The sequence below is a fragment of the Zosterops lateralis genome (assembly GCF_965231275.1).
Source record: "Zosterops lateralis genome assembly, chromosome: 3".
Lineage (NCBI taxonomy): Eukaryota > Metazoa > Chordata > Aves > Passeriformes > Zosteropidae > Zosterops > Zosterops lateralis.
In genome coordinates this window covers 70,243,153-70,261,286 of record NC_139764.1, presented here as the reverse complement: position 1 = coordinate 70,261,286, position 18,134 = coordinate 70,243,153, and the positions used below count along the sequence as shown (strand labels likewise).

Here is an 18,134-nt window from a genome sequence, read left to right as displayed (position 1 = left end):
TCTTTTTAGCAGCTACCAAAATGTAAATTAACTCAAATACAAAGGAATTCAAGTATCTCTTTCTGTAAAGAATATGAAGACACTCAGCTTTTAAAAATACTTCTGACCTTTTTCACATAAATCAACTCTAAAGCAAATATACACTCATGGGAGGAAAGACAACTAAGGTATCTTTACATCAGTTGTGAAGAATACCAGGAGAACTATGTAAAAAGTTCATTTATTTCCACACAAAATCAGATTTTTCTTCATGTTACATAAGCCTCTTACAGGGCTTTTTTTTTGCGGGGGGGAGTTGGATCTTGGCACAAAACATCAGTATGTAGTTTTCTAAGGTGGTTTTAAAAAAGCAGATCGTTAGGAAGTTATCTTGCCCGGCTTGTGAATTTTGCTTCACATACTGGAAACATGCCACAAAACACAAGAGTATCTTCATAAAATAGTGTTTCCACTATAGAGAAAATAACTTAACCTTGAAACTAGACTAACAGAAAATTCATTATGTTTTATACAGTTTGGCTGCAGGTCTTTAATCAAAACCCTGAAGGTTTAAATTCCACTATATTACAAGAGCATTACTCGCTCAGGCCTAATTATAGATTCCAAAGTTGGAGTATGACCCCGTCTGCCTCAAAAGCAGCAAGTCAGATAACAGGACAGCTTTGCAATATCATTTTTTTGGCACTTGAATCCTCAACTTGGCACAGTGGATTAAGATCAAATAAATTTTGACATGATGACCCTGTTACAGAAACACAATGCCTTCCCAATACTGACATCAGCATTTCACAAGGGGTACTCTGCAACACTTAATTTGTGAGTGGTGTCTCCAGCAAGCAGCTCCACCTTCAGTAGGACTGACTGCCACTCAGAGAAATGTTTGTTTCCAAAGTCCCCAGATTATAGGTCATCTATCATGACACTGAGTCATTCAGGGAACTCAGCTTCAACAGAAGGCTTCAGAAGGAAAAGGAGTTACTTTTCACTTGTGCCATAAAGTTTTGTGCTTGAGCTATTGGAGAACAAGGAAAAGCATTTTTAAGGAACAGACCTAGAGATGACTGAGGTGGCTGTACCAAGCATTTGCAATTTAATGCACCGACAGAGTTCAGCTCTATTTCTCAGATGTCTGAGGACCATGCTTCCACACACCCTATCCTGCAAAGCTCTCTATCAGAGGTGAAGCTCTGCCCTCTTGACAGTAACTATTAATTCAATAGAAGGCTACGTGCCACAACTACGAATATTACAAATGGAGATGGCACAGCTTTATGTGCTTTGTTTCTACCACATGGGGAAGCTGTTGAAAATTTCTAGATGATCAAAGAAGCAGTTCATATACCTCTGGGAAAAGGGGGATGCTGAACCTGCATCTCACAGTCTGGAAGGAAAAAAAATCAACCCTCCCTCAACTCCCTATTCGGATTGTTTAATTCAATGCTGTGATCAGAGTGCAGAAGTCTACAGAGTATCTTGTGAACAACTGTAACCCTAATGGATCCCAAATAAACCTCAGATCACATACAGGTTTTAGGTGTGGTGTTTCATATGAAAGCAGAAATAATTTTTTATTTTCTCCTAAAATCAAATTAGCCATACATAATAAAGGCGTGGGGAGGATGATCTTCCCTGGACTCCAGAGGGAATCAAAAGAAGTCCAGATCATGAGAGAAACACAGAGTAACTCTGGTACAAATTTATTTTTATTTTTGCTGCTCTTTAGAGCATTCCTCTCTCTTTTAAATACCATTCCCTCCTCTTCCTGCACCAAGACATTGTTTGTTTATAGATAAAACTCCTGAGCCCAGAGTTAAAATACAGTTCTTAGGATCTAAGTATGAATGTAATGAAAAGCATGATTCTGGGAGATGATATCAGTACATCCAAAAATGAGAAACAGTGATGTTTTCTGGATGGGGCAACAAGACTAATAATAGTTGATAGGATACTATTTTTTTCTCTGCGAAATCAAACTAATTGCTGTATGCATCAGAGATTAAACAGTAGGCAAATACTTACACCTACTTTATAGATTCACAGCCTAGATGGGAAAAATGGCAGTTCAAATAATGTGCCTGTGTCAAATCATAGGGGAGTCTGACTATGAGCTCTTGCTGTTTCAAAGCCAAAACTAGGTTACATATGCATGTTCAGAAAAAAGGTGAACTTGAATAATCTGGACAAAGCTGTGGCTTTGGGTTGGGGTGGGGTTTTTAATTAAGTGTTAGTTTATATTTTGTTCATTTATTTAAATCAGTGCCTGGTCTACTCTTCAGAAACAATTAAAGAAATAATTTCACATGGGCTGTTGGAGAGTATCTGTATAGCTTGACTGAAATTACAGTGAGAATCTAAGATTTCTGCAAGTTTTTCAGCCTTCAGTTTTCTCTTCTGTGTGGAAATAAATGGCTAAAGAGAAAACTGGTGACATTTTGAAGTCTCTTTGGAAAGAAAGAACAATTTAGCAACATCATTATTACAGACTGTAACATGTTTATGAAGAGAATGTAATATAAGCCTTTTAATAATATTTGACATAACTGGATTACTGTCTCTTTATTTTTTCATGGTTATCACTGAACACCTTCAATTTACATTCTTAAATAAATTACTGTGTAAATAAAATATGCTCAGAGTTCTTGTATGTGAACAGTACTTACATTTAATTACAAATGATCTGGATATGTTTATAGGTGAAAGACATTAAAATTGTTTATAAGAAATAAGCTCAACTAGCACTAATTTTGAAATCTAAATTTTCACAACAGTACTGAGAGTAGTTCAGGTATTTTTTTTCAACATGCTTTTCAAAATGGAATTTGGAATGCAATAGAAAAAAAATCAAAGAAATGCCAAAAGAGGGAAGCACAGAAGATCAAAACTCCCTATCAGGTTGGATCAATAAAATATTAAACTGCTTCTTAAATGTAAGTACTACACCAAGTAGTAGTGTGGCTGTTCTTAACTGTTAAAGCCCTTGTTTTCTAAAGGAGACAGTAATTAGCATTTTGCCTATTCAATCCACTCAAGATTTAGACATCGTGCTATAAAAGCAAACATATCTGACACTTCTTCTATAACTTTAGCAGTTGGCTTTCCTGCTCCGTGCCCAGCCTTGGTGTCAACATGGATGAGAAGTGGATTGGTTTGTTTACTGCTTCGGCCCACAACATACTGCAGGGTAGCGATGAACTTCAGTGAATGCAGAGGGACCACACGGTCATCGTGGTCCGCTGTGAGAAGCAGCGTGGAGGGATACTGGATGCCATCTTCTTCTGGAAGTCTGACATTGTGAAGTGGAGAGTACCTGAGAAAAACACACAAATGTTTCCGTATCTTTTTCCTCAAGACCCAACAAGAAGGTCCTTCCCTACTGAAACCATCACAGTGGCATTTGTTAGCACTCAGAATAGAACAGTTCTCAGTTACATTAATCAGAGTTGCACTAATGGAAACTGACACACAGTAGTGGCCCTAGATCTCTGGCTCTGAAATGTGAAGCGAGTACGCTTCTTTATTTTAAAGGGAGATGCATGTGTACATCTCACAGGAATGTACAAAATATCAGGAGTAGCCAGCAGGGAAACTGCAGCAAAACCTGTCAAGTCCATAGCAGGACCCATCCTGCTGGAAACAGGAGAGACTCTCAACAGAAGCTAAGGAATTAATTAAGATCCTATTATGGTTTAGTGCCATTCAATTCCTACAAACAAATCCCACCCACACTGTATAATACAATTCACAATGGTGACTGTCTCTCCCTCATGGTAAAAAATACAATTTATGTAGTGGCCCACTTGAGAATATTCTGTTGTAATAGCCTAAAAGACTCATTATTCAGAAGGAAACCTTATGAACTGTTACAAGCTGCTAGGAGAACAAGGTCTTTGAAAATAGGACCATTTGATTCAACAGGGCTTTGAAGATAGTCTTTGATTCAAAACTAACTTGTAAGGAAATGCTGAACTCCCCAAATTCAGTGTAGGAAAGGACGAAGTAATCATTAGACTAGATACTGATCGTGACAACCGGAAACTGTTGAGCAGACTACACGTTTTAACAACCACAGGAAGTATTTAAAGACACTTACTTGTGCAGCCATTCAAACTGCTCTTTACAGTCAGAGCAACCATAGTCAGTGGTCCAAGCATGGCCAATGGTGTACTTGTGGAATTTGAGCATGTCCATCACTCCCACTTGGGCAATAGCACAACCAAACAGGTCAGGGCGCTGATTAGCACAGGCAGCTTCAGGAGGAAAACAATTCCATTAGTATTCAGATCTTAAAGAATGAAGTTCATCAGTAAAAGGTTCACTACCAAGTTGTACTGGGAATAGTCTGTCAGTGAATATGAAGTCAAATAGACTTTCAAGCAAAACTGTAAGCAAGTACACAAATAAATAAAAACCACAACTCTGAAAGATGGGATGTTCAAAAAAACTTAAGAGCCATTTCTGTGCTCTTCAGACACCAACCATGCTGCTCTATGAACACTGCCTTTCAAACCACCAAATTGGGAGTGAAGGAGAAATGAACTTTTAAAGCATGTGAGATTTTGAACTACTGAAATGAAGGTACCTAAACCATTCTCTGTTTAAACTTTTAATATTAGTCTCAAGAAAGAAAAGGGCATCAAGGATCAAAAGCCCTCCATTTACTGATGGAAGTTGTATTCTATAATTACTGTGTAAACCCATTAAAAAAATTGATAAAGCAGACTGTTACAAAATCAGTGGAATAACCTCAAATTAACAAAGTGAATTGCTGCTGTGTTTTCTTGTTTTACTATTTTTATATTCCTAGAGCTGGAAGGGGCAATTTCTTTAAGAATAATGCTTGCCTCATATATTTTAAAAACAACTGCAGTTGTTTTTTAAACATCAGGCTCACTGTTCAATGTGTAAAGTGGCAACTGGGAGATCTTTCCTGTAAATTATTATCTGACGAACTAGTTATTTCAGTTTTCTCTGAGTTGGGAGTTATCTCCAGCTATCTTATAAGAAAGCCATCAAAACACACATCCCCTGTAAATACAACTATTTCCTCTCTTAATGTTTATTTATCCAGTGTTCATCATATCCTGTAGCAGTAAGTTCTTCAATTCCAATTCCTGTTTCTTGATTTAAACATTTTCCCTGGTGATTTTACAAATTCCCCTGCCTTTTTATGAATTTTAAGAAGTAAGACCACTGAAATTTTCACATAACTACTACAATGGATCCCAGAATCCCTTAATTAATTCAGAACTATTCACTGTGCATCCACATGTAAGTATAATCTTTCCCAAATTCTTATTATCTTGTAATTTTTGTCCACTGTGAAAATGGATTGATTATTGCCACTCTTTGCGTCCTGCTAACCATGATATTGCTATGACATGACTTTGCTTCCAGCTCAGCAAGGACTTTCTTTCACAGTCTTATGTGAGGAAGTTTTTGAAAATGCAAGAATAGCTCCTCATCTGGATCACGGTTACAAGCCACATATGCAGCCCAACTCCTTCAGATAGCTCTAATACATTTGAAAGCTGCAACTTCAGCCTGCAGAATTCTTTCTTTTATGTCAGCAATTATTTATTGGTTTCAACTAGCTTGCCCATTAGAGAAGTCAGATTTACTCATCTGCATCTCGTGGATCACCATGAACCATTTAAAACTTGGCATTACACTTGCCCCCTTCTGTTCCTCAGATATTCAGGCTTAGTAGCCTGCAATTTCATATCAGAGTTCACTTAGGATCCTGCATGTGCACCATCTGGTCCTGGCAAGACACTGCTTTTCATTGGATTGATTCATTCCACAACCTCTCCTGCTGATGCTGGAGTCAGCTCTCCAGAATACTCCCCATGAAGACAGACTGGTGCAGGGAACCCCCACCCCGCTCCTCAGGAGGGAACATCAATACAAACAGACCATTTAGTTGTTCTGTTTTGCCATTATTTTTCTTTAATGCTCCTTTTACATCTCACTAACCTGCAAGTCCCACAGATTGTCTGGCCAGCTTCCTGCCTCTGATGTGCATAGAAAAATGTCATTGCTAATCTTAATATTAGAAGCAATTTGTTCATCAGTCTCCTATGGTCTGTCTGTCCCTGCCAAGAGTTTACACTATACCCGATTTTCTTCATTTAAACATGATTTTTACTTTCTGAAAAATGAAATTTTACTTTTGGTCATCTCTGATCTGTAATTGTGCTAACTCTTCCTTATTTATGAGTCATTTCCATAAGGTATATATAAAGTCTTAAAGAGATGCTGTGCAAAAGATCTTCAGGTTTTAATGGAAGTTTTTGATCAGATCCCTCCCCTTCAAGCTATTTTCTTTTATGAACATAAATTGTATTGTGGTAGGAAAAAAAGCAAAAAAACCTACCATAACACTTTATTTTAATACTCTTTATTTCAGAGTGTCTCTTGAAGCACTGTCTGTTGCTCAGGATTTTGGAAGAAGTTGCTCCTTGCTAGTTTCCTAAGGAGTTCCTTCAGTAAGAAATCACCCATGGCAACACTCATCCATGCACACTGCACCTTTTCAATTAGCCATAATACTTAATTATATGCATTATTAAAGTTTAATCTGGAACAACAATATATTTGTGAATTTTATCCCTCTATACATAACTTTAAGCTTTAAAATCCAGTATGAAAATAAGCCTTCAAAAGTTTTGTCTAGGCAAACATGAGAGGTCAAACACTACATTTGCAGGAAGGTTTTCAGCTCACAGCTGTGCTGATCTGCTCAGCTTGGGGATCACACTGCAGGACAAGGAAGTCTTGTTCTGTGGTTGAATGAGACAAGACAAGCTCAGGGCTCTGCAGTGCTCAGTCACCTCCTGTTAGTCTGACTGAAAGGAAACTATTTTTTGGAAGAGTGAAATACTCTTCTTGTCAGCTTTTTCTTCAATAAATAAGAACAAAGAAAATCTGGCAGTGGGTCCTCGAACCTACAGGATGAGTTATGATCTCTAACATTGCATCAACAATTATTGCAAAATTTATTCTTGCTTTGATAAAAAAGACCTTACAAGAAATTCCTGAATTCACCTAATTCTACTCAGTCAAGAAAAATCCCTATCAGGGTCATCAAGAGCATGGAAATCCTGCTTGACTGTAATCTACCAGTAAATTCAAGGGAAGGATTCTAACAAGATTTTTTAGAACAGAAAGGTCTAGATTCCTAACACCTCTCTCCTACCAGAATTATGTATTTCCTGCAGTTGTCACTTGCTTCCCCCTTATTGACACAAGGAGCCCAGCTGAACAGTTCACAGCCAGTAAACCAGGGGGTTTTATTAATGAAGCTGGGTAGGATGAACCTCATCCTGACTGAAGCTGAAGACCACATAACAATAAAATAGTATTTTCAGAAGCTATGTAATATATTCAAAGTTTAACTGCATTTCCAACTATATATTTAGGCTCACATAAAATTGACTTGTGCAATGCTCGCATTCCCAAATGGAGTACAAACCCTTTAATCCTTTATCATATTCACCCATTTCTATTTTCAATGCACAGATGCCTTCTGCCACTTGTTATTGAGAAGCATATAAGCAAAAACCAAAAAACAACTTTACAAGTACTTGTTACTTGATCTTTAAAACAATTGCTTTCTAAAAATAATAATGCCAGTCTAGCCAAGACGGCTTTAGACCAAAGATCTGTATAATTCCAAATCCTGTTTCTTATGCAAGATGCTAATTCACTGAAAAATAGAATAAAATCAATAGAGTCAGTATACAGTAGCAGATAAATACAAACAGAAGAGCAAGCAGAGTGAGCCTAGTAAAACTGCTAGTAAAACCACTCAGTGGTTTAAGAACTTGAGGTGCCTTTTTACACCCTTCTCACATAAGTAGCTCAAATCTGTCCTACTGTCTGTCACCTTTCATGCTGCATAAAAAAAGGCAAACAGACCCTGATACTATTACTTTGTGTCCCCTTTTCCTTTCAAAATTGCATCAAAAATCACCTCCTTTTTTCTTCTGTTACTTTCAGATGCCTTCAGATAGGGATCTTATCAGAAATATATTTTGCAGCTCTTAGACTGCTCAGAACATGAGATCTTTCTGTGACAAGACTTCTGTTTAAGAGGAGGCTATTTATTTCCTTGAATTTAAGAACGTAGCAGTGAATTTAACAAGATCTATTTGTAACAGACCACACACAGTTTTCCAATGCTACATAAATTAATAGTTCAGTAGACATTTTGTAATGGTTAACTGGAAGAAAGAAAAATTTTAAAAACCCCATGTTTTTTACTCCATTCTTACTTTCTGTGTGATTCTACCACAGGGTTAGCTCTTACCATAAAAGACTGTGTGGCTTGTAACAGTCAGCCTTTACCAGAGACTGCAGAATTCCAATATCTTATGCAAACAGCAAATGAAGTACTACTGTACACATTTAACACCTGGTATACATAAATGCATTGATATTCTGGCAACTTTTGACAGGCAGTTCTCATCATTTTTTGTCTGGTTACTTTAATTTGCCCAGCACCAAATCTAGGAAACAGACAAGGAGTTCTTACCAACTAAGAGGCCCCCGTTTGAGCCTCCATTAATAGTCAGCTTCTTTGGGGATGTGTAGCCTTCCTTGATGAGGTATTTGGCAGCACACTGAAAGTCATCAAAGCAATTTTGTTTGTTGGCCAAGATACCACCTAGCACGGAAACAAAATGAATCAGTTGATACCATAAAATCCTTTTGATACCATCTCTTCAGAAAAACATGTGTGCAAAAATACCTGGGAACAATTCCAGTTTCATGAACATTTTAATAATTGATGCTGCTCAGAAAAACAGCAAAAATGAAAGATTCTGTCAACACAGAGAGGTTATAAGATGGTTCTGTCAATAACTCTGATGCTTTCAGAAACTCTGAATAATACATACCTATACTGTGGAGTGAGTGCCAGGTAATGTTCCTAACCAGTGAAAGGAAAGCCAAAAGCTTTGCACAGCAAAATATATACAAAATGACCACATACAACCCACTTGAGGTTTGAGCTAATGGGACTTAACATCATTAAACTCCGTGACAGTTTCTTAAGGCAATAAAGATTCAGCTTATAAAACAAGCTATATAAAATAAGCACTTCTAATTGCCTGGATATATAATATGTGGCTGGTAATTTACTTTTTTTTCTATTAATTGTTTTCAAACCAGGTGATATAAAGCTATGGTCAAAAAGAGACTTCTAAACTGATTGCCTAAGGTTATCCCTATGGTCCAGGAACCTCCAGGACAATTAATTTTACGCTAATTAAGTGACATGAGCCACAGTCTGGAGGTGTCTCTTTATCTCCATTCTCCATCAAGTGATCCTAGACAACCAGTTTACAATGGTTACTTTGTTTCTATGTCACACACTTTTAGCAAGAGAAGTCTGACATTTAGTCATAAAGATCTTGCAGAATTGAAACCAGTAATTTGTAATTTTTGGTCTTTCTTTTTTTAACAAATACACATCATTCTTGTATTAATGAGACTGTTGAAGAGAGACATATTAGGACAACAAAAAAGACTTCAAGTATGTGGCAATAAAGGAGAAATAAAACTTACTACTTGCTCAAAACACCAGGCTGGTGTAAGGTCAGAATCCTATTTATAAAATTAAACCTAAGCAAAAAAATCCTTCTGTAATTGCTTCTGGAATTACAAAAGAACAGACACATATTTTATTTCAAACTGCAATAAAAGACTTGGGTCAAAATCAAGCAGGAAATAGGTGGATCAAAGAAGCATTACCATATTACGATAAATTTTATTAAAATCTACTACAAATCAATCTGCAAATTAAAATTAATGAAGGATACTTCATCTTTAGCAATAATATCCTGTATCTGCAAGCACATACAGCTTCTATTTATGAAACTATTACATAATTAACTTAATTGTGAGGAAATGACCCAGACAAATAGTTACCACAGATGAAATAGTAAATCAAGATGCAATGATCTGGAAATACCATTTTGTCTGATAAAAAGATATTATGGATTACTGCCATGGCAAATTGCTAGATCATGAGCACCGCTGTTTTGGTACATTTGTCTTGCTGACAACATTCCCAGCAACTTAAGCACCAGATTCTTGGAATCTGGTGACAAGTAAAGTGTCACCATTAAATAAAGATAGGTATGTTCCTGAGATAAGAAGGGCTTTTTCAAGCTTTTTCCCCTGGTGGAGGAACATGGACAGTTTTCCACAATAAGGCAAGTGGACAAAGACAATTAAATGATTAAGACAAGGACTTGATTGGAATAACATGGACAGAAATATACGAAAAGTGTTAAAAAAAGGGGAAAAGAGATTGACAGAACTTTTCAGTGTTTGACTGAGTTTCCCTGAGGCATGACAGTCAGCTTAAAAAAACCCCTAAAAGGTCAAATGGTAGTCTACAAGTTCGCCCCCGCAAGAGTGTGGGGGGATGATGTGAATGCACTTCTGGAGCTGATGGTTCTCATGTGAACTTCAATCATAGAATCACAGAACCATTTAGGTTGGAAAAGACCTTTAAGATCATCAAGTTCAACTGTTAACTCAGCACTGCCATGTCCCTAAGACACACCTATGTGTCTTTTAAATACCTCCAGGGATGGTGACTCAACCACTTCCCTGGGCAGCCTGTTTCAGTGCTTGACAACCCTTCAAAACATTTTTCCAGTCACATTCATCAAATATTAAAAAAAAAAAAAAAAAAAAAAAAAAAAAAGGTCTATTCATAAATTATGCAGAAACAATATACAAGAGTTATACTCTGAACTGAAGAGTTCACACCTTCTGTGAAGTTCTGAAATTTATTTTTTTTGTGTGTGTGCGATACCAAGAGAGGCTCAATAGTCAGTGCTCTTGTCTTGGGGATTTAGAATTGGGCACCTGCAATAATGAAAGTATGTGAAAGCAAGCCAGGTTTTATGCAATAGACAGATATTTTTTGTAAGATCAGTTCAAGATAAATAGCTGCATTTTCCAATGTTTAAGTACAGGGAACTTGATCTTGCTTAAAAACCCACAATGATTTCCTTGGAAAATATTGTCTCTGCACAAAACTGTTTTTAAGTAGGCTGCAAAAATGAAAATAATCTAATGAAAACCATCAGATTAACACTGGACAATGCACAGATCTAACATGTAAGTAAGGAAAAATATCTACTTTTTCACAGAATAAGTAAAATGCAAAAGGAGATGTGAGCATGGAAGAGGGAGTGAAAAGAAGATATTGCAATTTTCATTGCTAAGCCTGCAGTTTTGTTCCTGTGCCTTGACTGACTTACCTTTGTGCCAGGTCTCTCCATATTCACCGCCGCCCCTGATGTTTGCCACTGCTAGAACACCTCCCAAGTGTCGCACAAAAATAAGTCTTGACACACTGAAAAGCAAAAAGGTAAGAGGATTATTTTTATTTTTCAACTTTTATACACCTGCCACTTCTGCAAAAATATTTTGAGGGAAAGATCTCTCCGAAAATTAATCACAAAACTGTGACTTAAATCCCTCTTGATGGCGAACCTGAGTAGTTAGGCTTTTTTCAATGGTTATCCATGAAAATGAAACTTCCAGCAGCTTTAGGACAGGAAGGAACCAGTGCTGGTCTGCTCTTCCTCCCTTAGTACTGCTCTTTGGAGAAGAGTGACCAGTGGTTAGCCTAACAGATGACCACTCAGAATGTGCCACCATTTACAAAAATTATCTTCAAAGCCATTAGTCTGCAGACTACAGTTATGCAGTACCACTGGACCTCCATAACTTTCTGAATTGTTCCTCTTTCATGGGACCTCCACTTCTTCAGAGAGGAAAGGATGATTTAGCCCAAAGGAAGAAATCAAAGAATTAAGACTTAAGATCAGCACTTGTTCTTTGTTTATGAGCATGTATTTTCAACCTAATTTCTGCTTAATATACTTCTTTTGGACCTTTGCAATACTGTATTTGCAAAGAAAAATTCTAAATCTACTGTTCTTTTGTGCCATTGGCAGCAGTCAAGTCAGCAGCTGGCCAATTCCCTTCTTATTAATTTTCCTCTCACATTGCTAAATACAAAACAAATATTATAACATAAAATTACAGGTTCTGCCTCCCCTACTATCTCCTGAATCTGTCTGAAAGCTAAAATAGTGTATTTTTTAAAAAATCCAAATTGCAAAAGTATCAAAGATATTACTTTTTTTTTCAAATAGACTGAAGTAATTAAAATTATAAATTAAAAAATGTTAATTGTTGATCTGTTGAGGCAGTAGCTTAACATAGGAGAAGCTGCAGAAGGCCATCCACATATATGCTAAGGAGACAAATAAAATATTAAAATTTAACCTCAAGTCTTTTTTCCCCCTCTAGTAGGTTTAAATTTCTTATTTACTTGAATTCTTTGCTCATCCAGAAACCACTGTCTGCAGAAAATAAATTTTTTTAACTACAAGGGCAAGGATTGCGTCATTTTACCTTTAAGTCCCACTACTGCTTATCAGAAATGGCTTGAAAAATGGTGGTGCTACAGTGTGTCTCATGTGGATGTAGTATCATAACAGGTGAAGTTTTCATACCTCCCAAAGCAATTACCTATGTACTGGCACATGTTCTTGAGAATATATATCAAGGAGTAAGGAAATGAAAAGCACAAGGATAACTGGTAAGAAGAGATTTCTGTATCTTCATAACCATCAAAGGAAAACCTTCCACCTAGGCTAGTTATCTGGCCCATCAGGTGGCTCACAAGGCATGAATTACCTCAGCTTCTGTAAAATCATTTCTTAAGACCATCACTGTGAATTGCATTTTCCTTAGATTCCTGTGACATGCTGATCAAATGCAAGATTGATGTTCTATAAGCACACTGTGCAAAGGTCAGAGAGCATTACTCTGTCAAACTCCAGGATTCTTTAATTTCAACATGTTGCTACACAGCTTATGTGGAGTAACCTGACAGTAGGTTGCCTCAGGAGACTGTGGCTTCTTAATTTTTGGTATGTAGACTCACAAAACCTCCCAAAATATTCTGCACTTCCTTTCCCTGTCTGCCTCAAACTTTGGACCTCTTGGTCCAAAGTTACTTGATTCCCTAATAATCAGAAGTAGCAAGTAAGAATTACAGGTAAGGTAAGAGCTTGCTTCCCAAACATATTGTCTGAGAATACCTAAAAAAATAAAATATTCCACATCAGAGTCCATCCTCTTCCATCTGCTGAAAGAAACTGTGCCTGTCTGAAGGATCATGGTGAGTCAGGACCCTAACTTGACCAATACTTGGAGGTTCAAGCTTGTAACAAACTTTCTCAAAGTTTTTCTCTCTAACTTTACTTTAAGTTCAAGGAACCAGGTTTTATAAGTAGAGTCCAAACTTATTACCTTTTAAAAGAGTGAAAAGTCCAAGTAATCAGACAGCACAAAGCTCAAGTTTCATGCACAACCCTACTACTGCCTCCTGTGTTTTTCCAGGTGGATTCTTGCTTCCAGATTTGATTGCAAGTCAGCTTGGTGTCTTAGTCACAGCAAACTGTGACTAGTCAACCTGCATGGCTATGAAATACCTCATTCTGCAATGCATAGTCTGGCTCCCTGCTCTTCCCAACAGTCTCTGTACCCTTTTCTCATTACCCCTGTTTTTCCTTCTCTCCTGGAAGCAGGGTAAAGGAAAGGGCAACAGGGTCAGGACAAAGTCAGTGGAGGGATCAGAAGATAGTTCCTGCCCTGGAAAACTCCTTCCAGACCCTCTAACTACTCTTAAGGAGCATAAAACAAAAAATAATAAATCAGATATTGTTTTTTACGGAAGAGAACAATGTGAGGAGCTGTGCTTCACAGAGAAAGAACACTTCCCCAGAATTACTGATCTGCTGTCAGGTGTGAGTTAACAGAAAAATGCAGGCTGGTGCACAGGTTATGGGGCAGAAGTCCTGAGCCACTGGACTTGGTTGCTTTTTCAGCACTTGTGGAGCTGAAGAGAGAGGTGACAGAATAAGTAAAAGGAGTAATCCTCCACTCTGTACTGAGGACTGCTCTGTTGCCTGACCTTTCCCCAGGCTCAGTCTCTCTTCCCTGCACCACCTCTTTGCTTAAAGGCTGGGAACAACCTGGCAGTGAAATGCAATTTCACAGTCTGCTGCACAATCAGCTGTATTCCAGAATGAGTTAGAAATTGCTTCTCCTGTACCCACGCAGGCACACACAGAACAGTGAAGGGAAACATGTTGGTTCCTGCAGTGTAGTTAGCCAAATCTGAGGCATTACTGGTGGGCTTGTGATGGCACTTCCCCAGCAGCTCTGCCAAGCCACTGCTATCAGTTCCAGCAACCTTCACTTGCTATGTAGGCTGTATAATTAATGACAGTGCTCTAGTAAGCACCATCTCAAAATGCCATCAAATGCAGCTCTCCAGTCCCAAGAAGCATATGAAAGATGCATGCTTGCATTTAAAAATAAACCACTATTGTAACTGACTTAATTACTTTGGCCTATCATTCTTGCAGTTATTTCTGGTTCCTGTAACCTGTTGGTTTGTTTCCATTGCTTTCAGTAAAAAAGATTTTTTTTTCATTTTTGATGTGAAAAGGAACACCTATTTGTGAATTAAGCAGAAATAAGCTCCCTAAACCAGAGAGCTGGGTGTGAAATACCAGTAAGAGAATACTGTACAGGCTGGAAGTCACACAGGACAGAACTGAACCACTGGAAAGGAGAAGATGGAGTGCTTTGTGGAAAGTTTTAAGAGTCTTCAGTTTAAATAAAAAATTCCAGGAGTATTTGGCCAGGAATTTTTTTTGTTTGTTTTTTAAAAGGTTTTGGCTACTACTTGGTTACATTTCCATAGTTACATCTCAGCTCAGGATCCAGGTGAGTGATGTGGCAAGCCTCAGCCTTGGCCATCCTGTGGCTGTTTTCCAGCACTCGTGTTGTGGTCATCAGGGAAAAAAAAAAAGATTTAAAAAAAGAAAAAAAGAAAAAAAAAAAAAAAAGAAAGAAAAAGAAAAAACCCCCACCAAATCATGGTGTTGGGCTGTGGATGGAGTAGCACTTGGACTTGGGAACTCCTTGAGGAGTAAAGCAGTATATAGTAACAGGGATGGAGTAAAACATTAATGGAATCTGCCAGGTAAAGGGTGAACTGGACATCCTGCTTTTCTGGCATAAATTCTCTCTTACAATTTACTTTCCCTGATTTTGCCTGCCCACTTTTGGAATGCATTCCCTCACCAAGTGCTCAATTCTCAACTTATTAGTCATAAACATGTATTTGAAAGCTTTGGCTTTTCTTTTTTTTCTTTTAGAAAGAGAAGGCTGAGAAATCCTATCTTGATATTAGAGGGAGAGAGTAAGGACGGAGGTGTGGCCAATCATGTTTTATTTACATTGTCAGTGAGATAATATATTTTGATCTGGAGGTCACTGATAGTTCCCTGTGCATTTACTTTTAAGGGACTGCTACAGATTCATATTCTTAATTTATGAACTGTATAAAGAAGGTTTCATAGGGTTCAGGAAAATATAGGTCACTGCTCCTACCTCCCATCTTCCTCTCTTCTAAATGTCAGCTGCACCCTCTTGCTGCTGTTTGCTGGACTCCTACGAGAATCAATTTTTAGCTTGCCAAAACGGCAGAAAACCACCCACTTCGTTTTGCTGGGACAGTTTTCTGTCATTCTTGCGAGGTAAATCAGCTTAGCAAAGGCTCCAGCAAGCACCAGGGCCAATGGATGGGAGGTGGAAGTAGGCACTGTGAAACAACTTCTCCTCGTGCCAGCAACCAGCTCATGTCAGCTCTGCAGTATGTGAAATTTTACCTTAAATCAATAAATATGTAATATTTATTTTACGTTCATTCTTTAAAACTGAAAAAATGGTAAGTTTTATCACAGCTTTCAGCATCTACAATAAACTGTAATAAATCAGTGGTTGAACCTAAGTAAAAAATAATTTTAAAACTTATGCTAGTTATATAATTGTGTCTCTCAAGAACCACAGAAAATTAAAAGTGTAGCTTTATGAGGCAGATAAAAAGCTTGCAAATTATCACAGAGCACAAGATGGGAGGTCCATTGTTAGACAAGGTATTTGCTATAACGGAAAAGAAACTGTAACTGCTATTCAGAAATGCAATCACAGCAAACAAGAAAGGCAAGCACTACAAAGGATTTCTTGAAATGTGCTAACTCTGAAGCAAGACTAGTAGCACCTAAACTTAATAGGATTGTTTCATTATTATTTTTCTGTGGTGAGCTGCTCTTCTGTTTCCTGAAAAACTGTTCTCTATCCAGCCTTTCCACTTGTTTTCCTCTTCCTCACCTAGGAGCATTTCTTAGGTATTCAAGTACTGCCTCTTGGCAAGTGTATTCAAATTGCCTTGCTTAAGAAATAAGCCTTTTCTTTAAGGGGATGATCTATGCTATAAAGCTTATGGCTTTTGAGAGCTACAAAGCCTGTTCTGAACACAACATTTTTGGTTTACAATGCTATGCTTTGCATTTGTGAAGACAGTATCATTTGCATCTCAAGACAAAATCCTCTTTCCTCATCATATGGGACACAGAAGGATTTTGTTTCCAATGTAATCTCAAAAGTATAATATGAAAATGCAGCCAAGTTTTAATTATTTACATTAATTTAGCCAAACATTTGATTTTCTATAATATTTAGACAAAGGCAATTGTGTAACTTGGAAAAAAGAAAACTTCCCACATTATTAGTCCAGCAAAAGACTCAAATATTTCCTTAATATATATATCCATGTTTTTCTGTTGAACTCAGTGACAGTGCAAGAAGAAGTTAAGCTGTAATCCTAAGGACAGGATGACTGTTGTAAACCTCAGGGGAGCAGAGCTCTGCTCTGACATAATTTCTTCTGTGAGCCTGGGTAAAACCCTCAAATTCAGAACTAATGAAGCAGACAAATGATGCCTGGGCAGCCCTTATGCCCCCATTTTGCTTCTTAAGAACCTGAAATGCATCCTGTCAGATTCATGGTCCACCCTGCCCACAGTGTGTGGCAGCTGTTAATACCAGATCCTCCAGAAGAAGGTGTGAATCATGCTGCTTACCTGTAGCTCGGTGTAATGGATATGTTGAAGCCTCCATATCCATACAAGAAGGCAGGATGAGAACCATCTAATTTAATTCCTTTCTTGTGAATAATAAACATTGGGATCTTAGTGCCATCTTTGCTAGGGTAGAAAACCTAAGACAACAGAAAAAGAAATGCTCTTAGTGCTGTAACTCTCCACAAGTGCTGTTAACAAGAATCAGAGGTGATCATTACTGTAGTTTCTGAGGGGTAAAACCTTCTGAGCAACTTGCACCTATTGCCCAGGTCAGATTCAGTAACGGCCACCACCCACTTGGTTGCTTATCAGCTCTGGAAAATGTACCAAAATGAGACAATACAAAGGGTATGATGGGATCACCTTTCAGTATCTTGTCCACCAATTCTACACACACAACGGTTTAAGAAAATGTTACAAAAAGAATACAGTTCTCTGCAAGGGAAGACTGTGAAAACACAAGGGCTGCATGGCTCATCACATGTGAAAGGAGCAAAGACTGTGCTGGCATAGAGAACAAACAGAACTAAAACCAGATTTCCTGCACAGATGAATTTAACAAGGCAAGTCTGGTGAATCCAGCAAAAGTGGACTAAGCATTGCCCAGTCTTTCAGGTTGTCTCACAGACACTTCAACCTTGTCAAGGTGGTAACACAAGCCATGACAGAAACTTTTGCAGCACTTCCGTGCATTTTCAGACATTACTAGGCAACTAGAACCAGGAGACCCCAACCTTGCAGAATCCCCAGTCCATCAAGTAAGACAACTGCACTGCCCACTGGCTTTCTAACTGAAAGAAAACCAGCATCAAGCATCCACACAGCACATGCTTTCATATGTCTTTTTATTGCTGCCACAGCACTGCGTGAAGTTAAAAGCTGAACTCCGTATACACAAACACAGACTGTAATTGCTTAACATAGTTCCCACATCTTCTTGCTTTGATGCATGTCTCTGCCTGCATACTCTAATTTGGGATCTACTGTGTCATATTTTGCCAATCAAGCAAAACACGTGGCTGTGAATTCAGTTTATTGCTCATCCTAAAATTCTGGGTGATTCCTTTTCACTGCCTTGCTTTAACATTGTTGCAGCTTCTA

The 18,134-nt window shown here is 37.9% G+C and overlaps 1 protein-coding gene across 1 annotated transcript in view; it reads right to left on the bottom strand.

The window, feature by feature from the left end:
* Positions 1–2,156: 2,156 nt before the first annotated feature.
* PREP (prolyl endopeptidase) overlaps positions 2,157–18,134 on the bottom strand; it is an 87,880-nt gene continuing 71,902 nt past the window's right edge. The window contains exons 11-15 of the mRNA XM_083856610.1: positions 17,034–17,170; positions 11,280–11,374; positions 8,534–8,665; positions 4,091–4,247; positions 2,157–3,307 (exon numbers count right to left, since the gene is read on the bottom strand). Coding sequence (XP_083712736.1) covers positions 3,013–3,307; positions 4,091–4,247; positions 8,534–8,665; positions 11,280–11,374; positions 17,034–17,170 — 816 coding nt within the window. The 3' untranslated portion in view covers positions 2,157–3,012. The remainder of the gene's footprint in view (positions 3,308–4,090; positions 4,248–8,533; positions 8,666–11,279; positions 11,375–17,033; positions 17,171–18,134) is intronic.